General features: G+C 38.8%; 1 protein-coding gene across 2 annotated transcripts in view; it reads right to left on the bottom strand.

The window, feature by feature from the left end:
- Positions 1–1471: 1471 nt before the first annotated feature.
- Positions 1472–17061, bottom strand: part of CACNG7 (calcium voltage-gated channel auxiliary subunit gamma 7) — a 151050-nt gene continuing 135460 nt past the window's right edge. For both annotated transcript variants that reach the window (XM_089690974.1, XM_089690975.1), the window contains exon 6: positions 1472–16909. In XM_089690974.1, the coding sequence (XP_089547100.1) occupies positions 16652–16909 (258 nt within the window). In that variant the 3' untranslated portion in view covers positions 1472–16651. The remainder of the gene's footprint in view (positions 16910–17061) is intronic.

Genomic DNA, 17061 nt, shown 5'->3' on the forward strand with positions numbered 1-17061 from the left:
AGTATAATATTTACCTCTATTATCAATGCTGAGAGAGATTGGAGTTGATAAAAAGTGGTGATTGTTATAAATCACACACTAATGGCATTGTAGACTGCGCACTTTTTCTTTGAACGTATCTGAGAATTAGAACTGTTGAAATAATATTCTACGAACAGTAAAAACTGATTCTTATTGTAGAAATAGGCTCAAGTATTGGTTTATTAAGCTGTGCCAGTGGCAGTGCCTGTGCGTGTAGCTTCTGAAATTTTTTGTTATATTCAGTTACTTGAACTGTTAAAGTTCATGTAACTGTGCATGGTGGCATCACGTAAAGAGTTTTTTTGTTTTTAATTTTACCATTACACTTCTGTCAAAAAAGCAATATTCTTGAAATTTAGGAGCTATACAATGGCTAAATCTGTGTCTGTGGTTTGTTCAAACCTTTATACCATAAATAATAATATGATATTATTTTTTTTCTACTCCAGGTGTATATAATGAGTTTGGAAATTCTAGAGAAATGCTTAATTAATGCATTGCAATTGAACTTAACCCATTAGATTTTAGTCAAATAAAATGTACTGGAGATTTTAGTCAACTAAATACTACTAAAACTGAAACCATTTCAGGTGACTAAAATGCAATTAAAACTAAAATGGCATTTCAGTCAAAAGACTATAGCTAAAACTAAATAGAAATTTGACGCCAAAATTAACACTTGATGGGAAGAACTGTTCTGAACCTTCATTCAAGAGAAATCATCTGACATGTCTACGCCACAGTACAGGAAGAGAGATGAGAGTCCAACAGTATAAGGAGGTAGGATTCAGCAGTGATATTATAACATTGTCCATCAGAGAAAGGGAATAGTTCAGAACAGGACAGAATCGGAGGACAAAAGGTCAGCAGCAGTTACACAGGCAAGAATGAATAATACAAAAGGTGATTAAAGGGCTCATAGAAATATGTGTGAAATTTAAAGTGGTAGTAAAGTCTATATCAGAAATTTTAAAAATGTGCCCCATGCAGGTGTAAGCCATAATGTACTAGTATGCATTGCATACTGGTGCATGATGAGAGACTTACCTACAAATGGAGCCCTCCAGTGCTGGGCTGCCTCGCTCCTCATGGTCCCTGGCACTTTCATGTTAACCCGGTCCTCCTCCCAGGTTCCAAATCTCCGGCCACTTGATTGGCCAGGCTGCAGTGACATCACATCACAGCAGCACGCAGAGAGAGCCGTAAATGTGGTCTGAGCCACGCATACGCATCTCAGATCCCATTACCCACTGACAGGCGGGGGGGGGGGGCATTTATGACAGAAGAGACCTCTGGGGTCTCTTCTGTTATAAAAACGTTACCTCTCAGCGGGTTTTAAAAAAAGAAAGTTTACTAGCACTTTAAGGTTTTGACTGGAATTCCACTTTAACCAAATGCAAGAGTTAGCACATAATGAACTTCTTTTCACATATGTGAATAGCAGTAGAAATATAGTAAGACATTGAGCTACTATTTATTGCATTTTGTTTCTCTTTACACAGCACAGCTTATAATTTATTGAAAATGCATTGATATTACATTACGGATCACTTTTAGATACAAACAGTGCTCCCTTTGGCCTCACTGGTATCCTTAAAATACATTTTATCTAAGTCACATGATGATGCCATGTATCATCGTCAGCCAATTGCATCAGCTATGTAGGTCAGATAATGTACTTTCCTGTAGGAAATGCATGTGGAGCATGGTACTCACAGATCAGTGAGTGTTGCCACAAATGCAAAAATATAATAAAAATAATGATATAGAAACTGCTAAATCAAAACAGTTTTTGTGTTTAACAAAAGTTTCCTTTGAGTGCACTGGCTTCCAGGCATCATTATTTTTTATCATAAACACAATCAAACGTTATCAGTATTTTCACAGTGCAGTCTCGCTTGTGGATCCAGAGCACGGTGTGTTTATAATACAAAATATAATCAGATTTCATTTCTTGAGAGCAGGCTGTTTTATATGTAGCAGACATACTAATCCCAAACTTGTCTGTCTGGATAGCCCCAGGATGGAGAACCTGAATTCTCATTAGCATAACTGTTACCAAGGATAAGGTTTGGATATGACACCATTCTGTGCAATGCTTTATCATACCACTCGTATTGTCTCTGCAGGCAAGTCTTAACAATATTAGCTGCAATACGAAATTAGGAAAATGTTTATGTTCTAAAGAAGAAGAAACAGACCTTTATTTAAAAGGCATCACCATATGATCTAGAAAACGAAGATCAAGTGTGCAGTTTTGAATAAGAAAAATCTGTCAACAATGTTAAACTCTATGGCAGTGGTCACCAAACTGTGACCCGTAGGCCGGATGTGGCCTTTTGCTTGCCTATATCCGGCCCTTGGGGCACCATTCTGTCTATTGACAATAACACTGGTGCACTGATCCATCCAGTGATGTCAATGATGGGGTACATTACATCGATTGATTCTAGTGATAGGGCACCATTCCTCCCACTGACACCAATGATGGAACACTGTCCCTACCTCTAATACAAGGGGTCACTATTCCTCCCATTAAAACCAAGGATGGGGCATTGTTTACATCCACTGATGCCGGGGCATTTTCTACTCCCACTGGCCATAGTCCAGCCCCCCTAAAGGACAGTAAACTGGCCCTTCGTTTAAAAAGTTTGGAGACCCCTGCTCTATGCAATTGATTTACTAAAACTGGAGAGTGCAAAATCTGATGCAGCTCTGCATAGAAACCAACTTCCATTTTTTTTTGTCACAGCTTAATTGAACAAGCTGAAGTTAGATCCTGATTGGCTACCATGCACAGCTGCGCCACATTTTGCACCCTCCAATTTTAGTACATTAACCCCTATGTTTTGATTTCACAGTCCAAAACTTGTAAATCCTACTGGCTGACTTCTGAAAACTGTGATCATCTTCTGCACCCCCAAACAACCATAGAAAGGTACTAGTCTTATGATAAATGAAAAGTATCTGCATCACAAAACTAAGTTCCAACTCACATTTGAGAATTTTCCAGCTCCCTTCCGTATGCCTGACTACACTTAACATGCAAAATCTCATTCTTTCTATTTGCCCCAGTTCACACGTGTACACTCAGTTGCCCTACACTCTACACCCAACCCTCAGAAAAGTACCTGAGCTTTTTTGTGAGTGTATTTGGGTTTTTTTTTGGCCCCATAGACTTCAATTGGAGTGCCAGTAAATGCACAATACATTAATTTTTGCACCTTTGTGTGCCTGAAGAACTCCTCTCCTCCTCTAGAACTGTTCTTCACTCCCTGCCCAGCCCAGGAAACAAACACCTGAAGCTTAATATATGTGCAAAAATGCTTACACAAAGCTTTTAAAACACGATGAAAAAATGCTTCACAATCACTGGGCATACAATCTGCTTACCCTCTGCCCATGTGTGAATGCAGGCTACAGGATCAATGACATCACAAGGGAGCCAACCAGTGGCATCATTGACCATATACGGACATGTCCATATTGTCCAATGATATAATGAGGAGTGGGGGTTATCCAGTGGGGTCATTGTCCATATATGGTCAATTACATCACCGAGTGGCCCCATCCCTTGTGATGCTATTGATGCTGTCCCCTTGTTTATTTAAGTGGCGGGGAATTGGAGCTGTCATTTGGCGGTGGCAAACAGCAGGTGCAGTAGGGTAACAGTGGTTGACATTTTTTTCTGCAGGTAGCCAGCCGTCGTTCATCATGATTGACATGGACTTACATCAAGTCACACCCTCCTGCACCTCATCAAGTACCGGGTCTGGGTTGTAAGGAAGAGGCTCTTGTCTTAATCAACATGGGGACAATGACTTTTTTTTTTATGTATTTTTTATTTTTACTGACAGGCTCATTTGTTTACATTCTGCTGTCAGCTGGGAATCCCTGTGTGCCAGCTCTTTAACAACCAATGATTCATCCCTGTTAGCTAACAGCAGGAATGAGTCCAATGCATCAGAAAAGCAACTTGGCTGAATCACACTGAAAAGCAAATCACAGCTGCACTAGTGTGAACCTAGCCTATATCATTAAAAGAGAGTACATGCTTCAGGCAAGTGATATTTGTTTAGGCTGAAATTATGTCACTAGCCTGCTGCAGGTAGGAGGTAGCATTTTTTCATTTTTTTTCTACCCCAAATGATCAGACTGCAACATTTTAACAATGTAGGAAGTTTAATAAAGGTGAGAGAAAGCAGAGGGACCAAATCTTAGCTAAGAAGAAAGCCACCAAATCCCAGAGTATTCACAGGAGTCCACAATTATTGGGAAGGATATCCACAAGCTTGGCATTGGCAACCCTCATCTAGGACTGCCCCTTTAACCTCCCTGGCGGTATGATTATTTCATATTTTTGGTGCTGAAAGAGGTACCATTATTTTGCATGGAAATATGTAGTTTTTTTATTGTAGGCTGTAAGTTTTAGGAATAACTCACTGAAATCTGTCTAAATATGAAATATGTCTAAATCATACATTTAATTCAATGATATAATCAAACCAAAAACACTGATATTTGAAATATAGCACCAAGTTCGCACATCGCTGAGCGAAGTCGGAAAATTGTTTTCAGTGTCTGATGACGAATTTCTCCATGAATCATTATCACTCAATTCTGCAAGTGGTTCTGATTTACTATCGCTGTTCTCTAGCTGATCTAAACCCGCTTTTGACCTAAAGGGACACTTTTTGGACGCCATGGACTTTTCTAAGTTTCCAGGCAGAAAGAACAATCAAAATGCAGACAGGGGACAGGACAAAGCACTAGGGACAAAATGTATGTGAAATGGGTTGAAACAGCAATGTTTTACTATGTAAAATCGTTTTGAAAAAAATGACATTTTTTTAAAATTTTCAAATTTCCCGCCGGCGCCCGTACGTCCCGACGTCACAGGGACCGGAACACAGGAGGCGGATGCCGGCATCCGCCGGAGGAGATGGCCGGGAACGCTGCAGGGGACACATCGTGGGAGCCAAGGACAAGGTAAGTGCTGCAGGGAATCCCTGAGCAGCGCCGCATGGTAAGCCCGAGTGTAGCTCGGGGTTACCACTTTTGGTACTGACATTTTACCCCGAGCTACACTCGGGAATACCGTTAGGGAGGTTAATGCGTTTCACCCATAGAACTTAGTCATAAAGCTCTCTATGTGAGTGAAACTCAGTAGAGGAGCGCTCCTTGATGGGAGCTGTCAATTTTAAGCTTGTGGATACCCCTCCGAATAAATGGGGACACCAGTGATCCATGCAGTGTGTGGTGGATTTCTTCTTAGCACTTTGTGAGCAGAGATGGCACCAGGGTTTGAAGTGGCAGTGAGGAGGAACGGCTTAGAGTGGAGAGCTTTTATATCTACGCATCCAAATGGGTGCTAATCTGTGTCAGACATTTGTGAGAACAGCCAAGAATAACACGGGCACCAGTAAATACATGCTGTCCTTGTACAAAATGTCTTCCTTCTGATGAGAAAAGCGGATGAATGAATTGTTAAGGGGAGTACAATAATCTCTATGATGTAATAAATACCTTGAAAACTTCCACACACACATTACTTAGCATGCAACCACCTGAAAAGAAAAAGAATATCTGGTGCTTTGTCCTCATTAATTTAAGAAAAAAAAAAGTAAAGCAAAATTCATTTTGAACAACCAAAAATGTAGAAATGAACAGGATTTTTTTTTGTACGTGAATGAATGATTGAAGGGAACAATACTTTACCTTACTTATCAAGATGAGTCAGCATATACTTTACAAACAAGATAGAATTTGCAATGTAAGCATTCACTTTGTGAAATGAACAGTTTCTACTCCTTCCTGCTCCTTTAGTAAATCAATGCCAGTTAAAGGATCAGACCATGGAGTAAAGGCAATGTTTGCATATTTTCAGCAGAGATCAGTGCATTTGATGCAAATTTTCAAATCTCTGGAATCCATGCTGAGTGTACCTGATTTTACCAGTTGCTCCTTATTGTAAGTGTTAACCTTTCAATACTTGGTTTTACCAAGCAATGGTTGGTAATGGTACAAATCTTGCAAATACTTGTCATATCTGGACATACCAGATAAAGCCATTAAGCATCATTTAGTCAGTCCATTCATTCTTCCCTCCTCTGCTCCTCTTTTGTAGATAAACGTACAATTACCCTTTATTAACTCAAAAAGCAATGTAAAAAGTGCACCGAACTCATAAACCAATTAATCATTTATGTTTTTGGCCACACTAAAATAAAAAACACTAAAAATGGGATTGACCACTCACCCTGGGTAACTACATATCCTTGACTTATTGCTTATTAATAAACTTCAGAATGTGAAAATATAACTAGCTTATTAACTCCAATGTAACTTTTAGGGCCCATTCACAGGATGTGTTGCATTTCAGCACAGACATTAACATATGTGCTGTAACACAACCTTTAGATAGCCCATTCATTTTAAATGGGCTGGCAGAACACATTAACACATGAATGAATTGTTTTAAAGCCAACACACCACAATGTACAGATCATTAACTTTTCAGTGCGCAAAGACACACATATAGTGTGGTGCACTGAGTAGGTGTGTTTAAATGCCACAATGCAAGGACCTGTTTCTTGTTAATGAGTATTGCAGTTATGCAGTTTAATTTGTGCACATGTGTGAATGGGTTCTTATTGTTATTTTTTCCTCTATGAACATACTGTACTCATGAACATAATGTGTTCATATAGCGACGAGTACTGTATGTGTGTGGTAAATAACTACTGGTAGGCACATGGAAACATAAGTGGTAATTTCAAACCTTTTTGTGTCAGGACACAGCATTAACATAACCCATTGAACTGAACAGTTTGTGCATTTCAAATCTCAGTAAACTTTCTTGAAAAATGTTTTTACAATTGACAAGACATGTGCTACGTAATAATCATAACAGTTATTGCAATGAAATTTAGGCAATCTTCTTGGTCAGTTAGAGGTATGCATTATACATTACTTATGTTCTGTCATTTTAGTGGGGATAGCTTTTTAATATTACATTTCCACTCATTCCTTTAACAAATGATAGGCTATGAAAGCTCAGCTTAAATCTAAACTCTAGCAAAAAATATAATATCCTTTATTAGTAAGGAGAGGTTTATATTATTAATAATGATATATCTAGAGGTCTTTACTGACCATACAAGGCATATTATGACACTGTAGTGAACACTGGCTTCTTTTATTTGCCAGCTGAATATCATAAGAAAATGAAAGGGCCACCAGACCTAAAACACAAGTTGAGTTACATAAGTCAGGCATGAAGGTGAGCACATACATTTTTTAACTGGTGAAAGCATGTCTAGAGGTCTGCCCAGAATAACTTTTACCAAGTAATGGAAGCACATCTAATGTGTTAGTTAGCGGTTTTCTGGTAACTGACATCCTCAAAGACTATTTCGAATTAAAAAACTATAATACTTACCTTTCCCACCAATAGTGTGTCAAATCTCTGCTTTCTTGAAGAGCTCTGGGCACTACTGCTATTCCCTGCAATTCATCCCACCAGCTGCAACATTAACACAGCAGAGCATATACACTGCTCAAAAAAATTAAAGGAACACTTTTTAATCAGAGTACAGCATCAAGTCAATTAAACTCCTGAGATATTGATCTGGTCAGTTAAGTAGCAGAGGGGGTTGTTACGTTTCAGCTGCTTTGGTGTTAATGAAATGAACAACGTGAGCACTAGATGGGCAACAATAACACAACCCCCAAAGCAGAAATGGCTTTACAAGTGGAGCCCAGTGACATTTCTTTTTCCTGCTCATCTTTTCTGACTGTTTTTCACTAGTTTTGCATTCGGCTAGGGTCAGTGTCACTACTGGTAGCATGAGGCAATACATGAACCTTACAGAGGTTGCACAGGTAGTCCAACTCCTCCAGGATGGCACATGAATGCGTGCCATTGCCAGAAGGTTTGCTGTGTCTCCCAGCACAGTCTCAAGAGCATGGAGGAGATTCCAGGAGACAGGCAGTAACTCTAGGAGAGCTGAACAGGGTATCTGCTCCTTTATGCAAGGAGGAGCGGGACGAGCACTGCCAGAGCCCTACAAAATTACCTCCAGCAGGCCACTGGTGTGAATTTCTCTGACCAAACAATCAGAAACAGACTTCATGAGGGTGGCCTGAGGGCCTGACATCTTCTAATGGACACTGTGCTCACTGCACGGTAACATAGAGCTCGATTGGCATTTGCCATTGAACACCAGAATTGGCCAGTCTGCCACTGGCGCCCTGTGCTTTTCACAGATGAAAGCAGGTTCACCCTGAGCACATATGACAGATGCGAAAGGGTCTGGAGAAGCCATGAACAATGTTATACTGCCTGTAACATTATTCAACATAACCGTTTTGGTGTTGGGTCAGTGATGGTCTGGGGAGGCATATGCATGGAGGGACGCACAGACCTCTACAGGCTACACAATGGCACCCTGACTGCCATTAGGTATTGGGATGAAATTTTTGGTCCCATTGTTAGACCCTACACTGGTGCAGTGGGTCCTGGGTCCCTCCTGGTGCACGATAATGCGTTGCCTCATGTGGCGAGAGTATGCAGGCAGTTCCTGGAGGATGAAGGAATTAATACCATTGAATGGCCCCCACGCTCGCCTGACCTAAATCCAATTGAATACCTCTAGGATATCATGTTTTAGGATATCATCCGCCACCAGCAGGTTGCACCTCAGACTGTCCAGGAGCTCAGTGATGCCCTGGTCAAGATCTGGGAGGAAATACCCCAGGACACCATCCATTGTCTCATTAGGAGCATGCCCCGACATTGTCAGGCATACATACAGGCATGTAGGGGCCATACAAACTACTGAATACCATTTTGAGTTGCCGCAATGAAATTTCAGCAAAATGGACTAGCCTGCTGCATCATTTTCATTTTTGGGGTGTCTTTGAATTCAGTCCTCTGTAGATTGATAATTTTCATTTCCATCAAACGATGGGGCATCTTTACGTTCTTAACACATTACCCAGTCCATATCAGTATAGATATCCAGCATAATATTTTTCCCCACTGAGATGTGTTTTCAAAGTGTTCCTTTAATTTTTTTGAGCAGTGTATTATCCAGCACATCCACATTGTTAGATAGCAGCAGTGCCAAGGGCTCTGTAAGAGGGCAAAGGTTTGATACATCACCTGCCCAAAAGTTAAGTATCACATTCTTCCTTTACAGGTTGACATTGACAATTTCTCAACCAGGATCCAGCTTCAGTGGGATTGCTGATACTGAATAATGTGTTTCCATAGCTACTTAATTATTACTTGTTGAGTAGATAGAGTGGCCAGAACATTTAATTTGAACACATGTTGCCAGCAGATATATCCAATGGAAATATAAGCAGTATTTTATCACAGAAAATACTGTTTTCCAAAACTGCCTTGGCACACGTTTTATGTTTTTCCCCATGTTGGGCTGATTGAGATTAATGGTGGTATGGGGTAACTCATTAACTCGACAGTAGGGATAAGCAAAATGATTTAGCCAGAAGTGCCAGTTCACACTGCACATTGCATGTGATTCACACAGGAATCACACCACATTCCTGTGCAAATCACATGCAATTTCTGTGAGGTGCAATTTGAGCCATTCAATTTGTATGGCTCAAATCACACTGCATTCACACTAGAATCGTGCAGATAACTTTTTTTGTCCGCACCAGAATTGGATCACATGGTTGTGAACACCCATGCAATCCTATTCTGCAAATCGAACTGCATTTTGCAAACCAATTTTGGAGCGTCGTTAACATACACACCCGCAGCAGTTCGCTTGAATGGGGTGCGAGTTTGATGTGGTGGGGGTACCGTATAGAAACCTGTGAGTTTTGCACTGCATCAGTATTAATAGGCACTCATAGATTTTTTTTATGCAAATATCAATTTTGCTTACCAGAAAAAGGGAAAACTTTCAAAAATAGATGAAATTTGCTTAGAAAAAAGAAATAACTTTATTTATCCTCTTTAGCAATACATTTCCCCTCAGAAAAACATGCAACAAAAAGCTGCATTTAAAATGAGCATTTAAAATGTATTGCAAGTTAAAATGCATGTTTTAGACCGGGTTCACACTAATGCTGAATGGGACACCACACTTATGTGCGAATTAACAAGACAGTGTGATACTGACACACACAAATGTGTTATCCAGAATAAAAATAACAATAAACCATAGTAGTCAAATGACTGTGAGGGCACTATACAAAGCCATGACTATGAGGGTCCATGGATTAATGTAAGTCCATTGAATGCTGAGGGTCAGATAGTGGCTGTCATCCTTTAGAGTGTTGCCAGCTCTAGATAATGGAAGAAGAGGAAAATGAAGTAGGCGCCAACTGAGTGTAGTAGTTTAGTATACTATTTAATGATAGGGATAAAAACACTCACAGGAGTAAATATAAAACAGGGCTTATTTGTAATTCCATGGGGAGCCGCTCCTCTCTGTCCTGCAGGAACCACCAGCCATGATCCCAGGGTGCCATAGAAGTGAAGATGGACATCAGGCTGCTACACAGACCAGGAAGCTCCATGCTGAAACAGCGTGTAGCCTGTGTATCTCTGTGATCCGGTGTGTATCTCTCTTCCGATGACGTCACTTCCACTGGTGCGTTCCACGTTGGTTCGGCGTGGAGCTTCCTGGTCTGTGTAGCAGCCTGGTGTCCATCTTTTTTTTTCCTGTCATTAAATTGTATACTAATCTACTACACTCAGTTGGCACCTCCTTCATTTTCCTCTTCTTCCTGTGTGAATTTCATGTGATGTCTGTGCAGTGAGATTTGAGCCTTACATTTTGTATAACTCAAATTGCATCGCATTCGCACCAAAAAGGCGCAAGACCATTTTTTTACCCACACCTGAATCGCATCGCATGGGTGTTCTCATCCATGTGATGCGATTTCTGGCAATCGCACTGCGTTATGTGATCTGTTGCGGGGTGTAACCACTTGCCCTCTGCCCTATAGGAGAAGTACTGCTACAGGGCAGCACTGCTGGGCAAAATCACGTATATACACATGATTTGCATTTCCGGGTAGGGTTTTTTTTTTGGAAACCTACATTTTTAGTAAAAAATACACTAAAATTAATTTTAGTGCATACAATTTTTTTCTTTTGCAAAATTGAAAAAAAAGGGATGCTGTTGAATAAATGGGTACTAAATATGTCAAGCCTTGATAATGATGCTTACATAGGAGATGTTTTCAAAAATTTCAGTTCATTAGTTTTTGGTTAACAATAAATACTGGTCCTGGAACTATTCCTTTCTCAGAGGTGTGCACTGGAATATCCAGTATGTGATCGCTGTTTACCTGTCCTGAGTGCATGTATGTGTGCAAATGTGTATGTGTGTGTATGTTGGGGACACAAAGGGGCTGACAAGTCAATATGTAATAGTATATTTTACAAGACCAGATCTCTTTATGAAGGCATCAGGGGTCTATTAGATGTCTCTCCTGAATGGCTTTTAAACAAATTGAGGTACAGATAGTACTCAATTTGTGTGCATTCCTGCAGCCAAAATCTGATATCCACAAATGCATAAGTGCTGTGAGTATAGCACTTTTGGGTTAATAAATAGTGGGAGGATCGATGTGTAGATAAAAACAGCTACCCTGAGTGGTGCTTCGGTTTACGCTTGTTACATATAATATCAAGCTCGAGTAACACTCTGGGGTAAGGTGGTTGAAGGAGTACTTTAAATTTAATTACGTCACTTTTTCACTATATGTTGTTTCATTCTGTGAGAAACACGTAAAGTAATTAGACTAGTTAGGGACCCCATTTTAAAACAACAGCAAGTTCAAGATACAGTAGCTGAAAGGATCTTCCAACCAACTTAATTTTGTTCTCTCCATTGACTCAAAACCAAAATTGTGAAATTTACTGGAATCTCTCAAGTTTTACCAAAATTTAGGGGAAATTAAAACTCTCAATTCCATTCATTCTTATGCAACAGGAAATCTGTTGTGGATAGAAAATGAAAAAAAAAAAACCCGTGATAATAGTTCTTATTTTGATTTCTTAATTTGACTTCTCAAACCATTTCATAAAGGTGTTTCTGAAAATCATATTTACAACAGTTATATATAAACCAACTTGTGCTTTAGATGTCTTGGTCCTTAAAAAGCCCAACTATAGGCAAACATTTTATTTAAATAGAATGAGGAAGCATCTGCCAGGGTTTATTACTGCCTGTGGCCTTAATGGAGAAAGAACTGTCTGTTTGGTACCGGGGCAGGAAGTAGAGACTCTATGACAGGGTAACAGACAGCAATTTCAGCATTTCCTGCAGAGTGGAGAAAGGTTCAAATTTCTGTCAATTATATTATTTATGTATCCATGTGTCTCCATCAGTGTGATCCCTCTCAAGTATTGTGTGGTCACAAGATGTAAAGGGAAATCTCCCTAAAAGGAAGACTGACAGCCATAAAGCCTGGCAGAGGGTTAATCATTCTCTATTCTGTCCAAATGTCTTGACTTCAGTTGAGCTTTAAGTGCCAACTATAATGCTTAAGGCCATATACTTCAATAGTAAAATATATAGTTATAGTGTCATTATCTATATCTGGTAAAGACTTCCAGACAGGTCATTATTTCATATCTATAGGTCAGGTTCAATTTCTTACATTGCATTGATACATATCAACTATCTATGTACATTTCAGTGCTCTTTAGACACCATTATAGTCTGCTCACTGCAGAAACAAAATGTCTTCCATGGATGAAAGGTATATACGATGGGCAAAATGCAAGCCAAGCCTTCCCGAGTCCCTGTGAAAACCACAGCAGTAAAATGAACTACATTAGGCTATACATTATTTTTCTATACATTAAACCAACACGTCAGAATGTGTTAGTGTGGATAGTGCAACATGGGAAGTAGATGCAGCTTGACAAGCTGACTTTTTTTATAAGTCTCTTTTCTGTGTTTTTTAAGTGTTTTATGTCCACTGTGTCAGCCATTCTCTCTTATATGACTTCAGAAATCCCCATGAAAGTTGCTTTGGTTGCTTCTTATTTCATAACTTAAAAGAAGTTACTGTACTCTCTTATGTTCCCTTTATATTTTCTGGTATAAATGTTTCAGTATAAGCATGGGAATATTACTGTGTTAGATACTGATTAAAGCTGAACTCCAGGCAGATATAAAATGCACACATTAATGCAGCTCTGTATTCATTAATACATTATTATTTTGTTTTTAGAGCATTGGTATCATCCTCTTGCAATGTTTTAGATCATTGGTATCATCTTCCTGCAATCCCTGATACAGCAGCACTCAGATGGGGAGAAAGAGGAGCAGGAATGGGAGCCATCAGGTGTACTGCATGCAAAATGTGCTGATAAGAAACATGATGATAGAAGGGGTAAGCAAAGGGATGACTTCATCAGCTTGCTGCTCTTTAACTATCCACACAGTATGTAGGTGAAAAGAGGACACCACAGAAAGTGGGTCGATCCAACAGGATGTCCTGTGTGAATGTCAGAACTGTATGGACAGAAATACAAATACTTTGACATGTAAAACAGCTTCTGTATATGTTGTTTAACATGTTTGTTAAACTGTTTGCTTGGGGTTCATATTTAAAGCTTCAAGGAAAGGTAATATCTTTTTGTTGGAATGTAACAAACTGAAAATGCAAGCTCTTGGTGTATTTGTAGAAATATGTTATCTTTCTACTGTTTTTCTGCTTTTACAGAATGCCTTTTCACCATTCATGTAGAACCATCCTTTCCAACAAATGACCTCTTTTTCAGCCTACCTGCACATCTAAATTTTGCTCAAATGATCTAACAAAGCAAATCACATCCACAATATTTGTACCCTAACTGTCATTCTCTTCTTTGGGCCTTTGATTTTTTCCCCAGTGACCAGACTGGGTTTTATTGTTTTTCCTTCCTTTTGCATCTATATTTTTCTTAATTTTTTTTCTTTGACTGTTTATATATTTTTGTTTGACACACTCTCACTTTGCTGTCTTTTGAGAGTTTCAGCTTGGCATGTAGCTATAAAATATGTTTTATAACAATAGTGACTCCAGCTCTTATATGCTTGTTCTTCAATGTAAATTGTTAGATATTTTGATACTCATTAGTTTGAGTTATACTTGTTTATTGTCCAAACCGAGTAACTGGCCCTGTAGTATAGATCTAATGGGAATATTGTGCTACTATACACTTCTAATTAGACCATTATATCATGTTTTATGGTTGACTGTCTCAATCCTAGATGTTGATTATGAATTGACTGATGATTGTTATCGTTACATAGTTAGCTAGGTTGAAAAAGTCCATTGAGTTTAACCAATAGAAATACATTAAAACATGAATAAATTGAGAACCTGCATATACAGAACCCTACAGAGACAGCTGATCCAAAGGAAGGCAAATACCCCTTAAAAGCAAGAAAAATCCTGAGGTTATGACTGAGGTTTCCTGTCTATTTTAGGTGTTTTATGGATGGGGATTTGTTTTTGGATTTCTCAACTGTATTATTGTTTTCTTAGTATCTGATGCATATTTATTTGCTATGTGATTGGACTGTGTGGCTACCTTTGACTGGGTATTTAATTTTTCCTCCTAATTGTGGTTATTTCAAATTGGTAACCTTGTAACCTAACTAGCACCGTTTGGATGTGCTTACTAGTGTGTTTGGTTAGGGCCCACACCTAGTGATTATAGCATGTCAAATGAACAGCAATGCTCTTCAAAAACAGCATCTAGTCCATCCATTCAATGTTTCAGTGCTCTGTTGTGATCAGTTGTGCATTGTACACTATATACTATTAGACTGTCACATAGCTCGGTCAGAACCATTTGTGTTGTGCAATGATTGACTATATGTTAGAGCAGGGGTCTCCAAACTGTGGCCTGGATGTGCTTGCCTTTTATCTGCCCTTGGGGCACTATTACTTCCATTGATAACAAAGACAAAGCACTATTCCTTCCATTGACACCAACAATGTGGTTAATATTACTCCCAAGGACACCAGAGATGGGGAACTAATTCTCCCACTGGCACCAATGATGTCATTTTTTTACTCCCACCTGACCAGCAAGTCTATGGCATTGTTTACTCCCACCGATGCCAGGGCATTTTCTACTACCACTGGCCACAGTCCGGCCTAAAGTTTGAAGGGCAGTAAACTGGCCCTTTGCTTTGAAAATTTGGAGAACCCTGTCCTAGAGTAACATTTTATTCCTTAGTTTTCAATTTGTAAACCTTTATATATCCTATCAATCCTTCTGCAGTGTCAGCATCCTCAGAATACAAGAGTTTGGTGGTATGGTCCAGTATGTGTGACATTTTAAGAGTTTGGCATGATGTCACTGAAGGCACAGCATCAAAGGCCAATGGACATTTATACAGGGGACAACAGAGGTCTAGTAATGAATCCTCAAAATCCCCACAAATTGTGCAATGTAGTAAAACATAATTGCATGCACTTTATACTTTCCCCTGCACAAAATTAAGCAAGGACATTGAGGTTAGTCTCCTATTTTAAAGTCTTCTGTATACTCTGAAAGCTAACAAAATAACACAAAAATAAAACAAAATGTTCTAAATCGATAATAAAACTATTGAAAAGAACATTTAACCTGGATAGTTCAATCAGATAACTGTGCCTGCAGACAGCATGTTTAGTGCATTCTAAAATAGGATGCATATTTATTTATAAAATAAAATAATTTATCATACTTCACTACTCTATGGCTTTTAGTTTTCCTTTCCCATAAAAATAAGATATTAATGGAAAGCAACATTCATGGGGGACAACTGTCTATAACTTCAGGCTGCACAGTGAACGCAAAAAATTATAATATATGTCAGACTTTGGATCACATCCAAAAAATTGTCAACCTGTTGAGAGGATGACACAATAGACAATTTAAGCATGAAAGTCTTTTTTTCAGTTTTTGGACACCATTGTGTCTTCCTGAAACCAGTAAAATATTTCTCCTTTTGCAATTAATTTTTTTATGATGACATTTCTTTTGTTCTTCATTTTATCAGTCTTGCTGGAGAGATTTTATCGCTAGCATTTTTCTTCTTTTAGAGTCTGGTAAATATTACATTAAGATAAAGCTTGCAGTGGAAGAAAAAGATTTTGTTCATGTACTTTTTCCATTGTCCATATTTTTCACTGCAGAGTTAAGAAAGAATTTTTCGCAAAGCCAAAAAATCAAGAGTGAGTATAAATCTTCATCAAGGTACTAAGATTTCTTTTTATAGAAGAAATGAATAAGGAAGATGATAAAATAATCAAATAAATGAATCTAGTTTCTGAAAAAAATATAACATAAGCTAAAAAGAGATTAAAACAAGATATGGCTAAATCATATCACCAAAATAGTCTGGAAATAATTGCCAACGTAACAATAGTAAAGTTAAAATAATAAAACTAAAAAGAGGCCAAAGTCAAAAGAACTGATTTCCAGGTACAGGGGCTGGAAATTTCCAGACATTTGGAAGTAAAGGTTCATAGTTTTAGCTCCACAGTACTCTGTCTCTAGTTGAACAGGCCAAGCTGTGTCATCTTTATAGAGAACTGTATCCTAAGGAGATGTTTAGATCTTCCAAAAAGTTTACCACTGATTTTGCTTTTAGCAGGGGGATGTTGATATGTGTATGTGGTCTGGGTACTTGATGGCTGGTGGATAGTTCTGGGTCATCTGGATTGAGACATCACTGGAAATGTCAGATGGACTTCGGCCACGGTGCCACACCTCGGGGTGGAGAAACTGGCCTGAGTAGTCTGAACAGTCGCTGAGTCGGGGGCGATAGAAAGCTGGATGAGGACGATACATCTCTTCCTCGGCATACCGCTTTGTGAACAGATATACTGACATGACACCTGCACCCTGTAAATAAAAGTTGTTGCAAAAAAAAAATGATGGTAGTAATCATAATAATACATGTAACAATAGTGATGATATTGATAATTTGGAATGCATATAGAAAGTGAGAAAGCAAGATGTATAAGTCCACTTTGTTTACCTTAAAGCAAACCTGT

This window comes from Staurois parvus, unplaced genomic scaffold, assembly GCF_062004578.1.
Source record: "Staurois parvus isolate SC_StPar_1 unplaced genomic scaffold, SC_StPar_1.0 ptg000548l, whole genome shotgun sequence".
NCBI lineage: Eukaryota > Metazoa > Chordata > Amphibia > Anura > Ranidae > Staurois > Staurois parvus.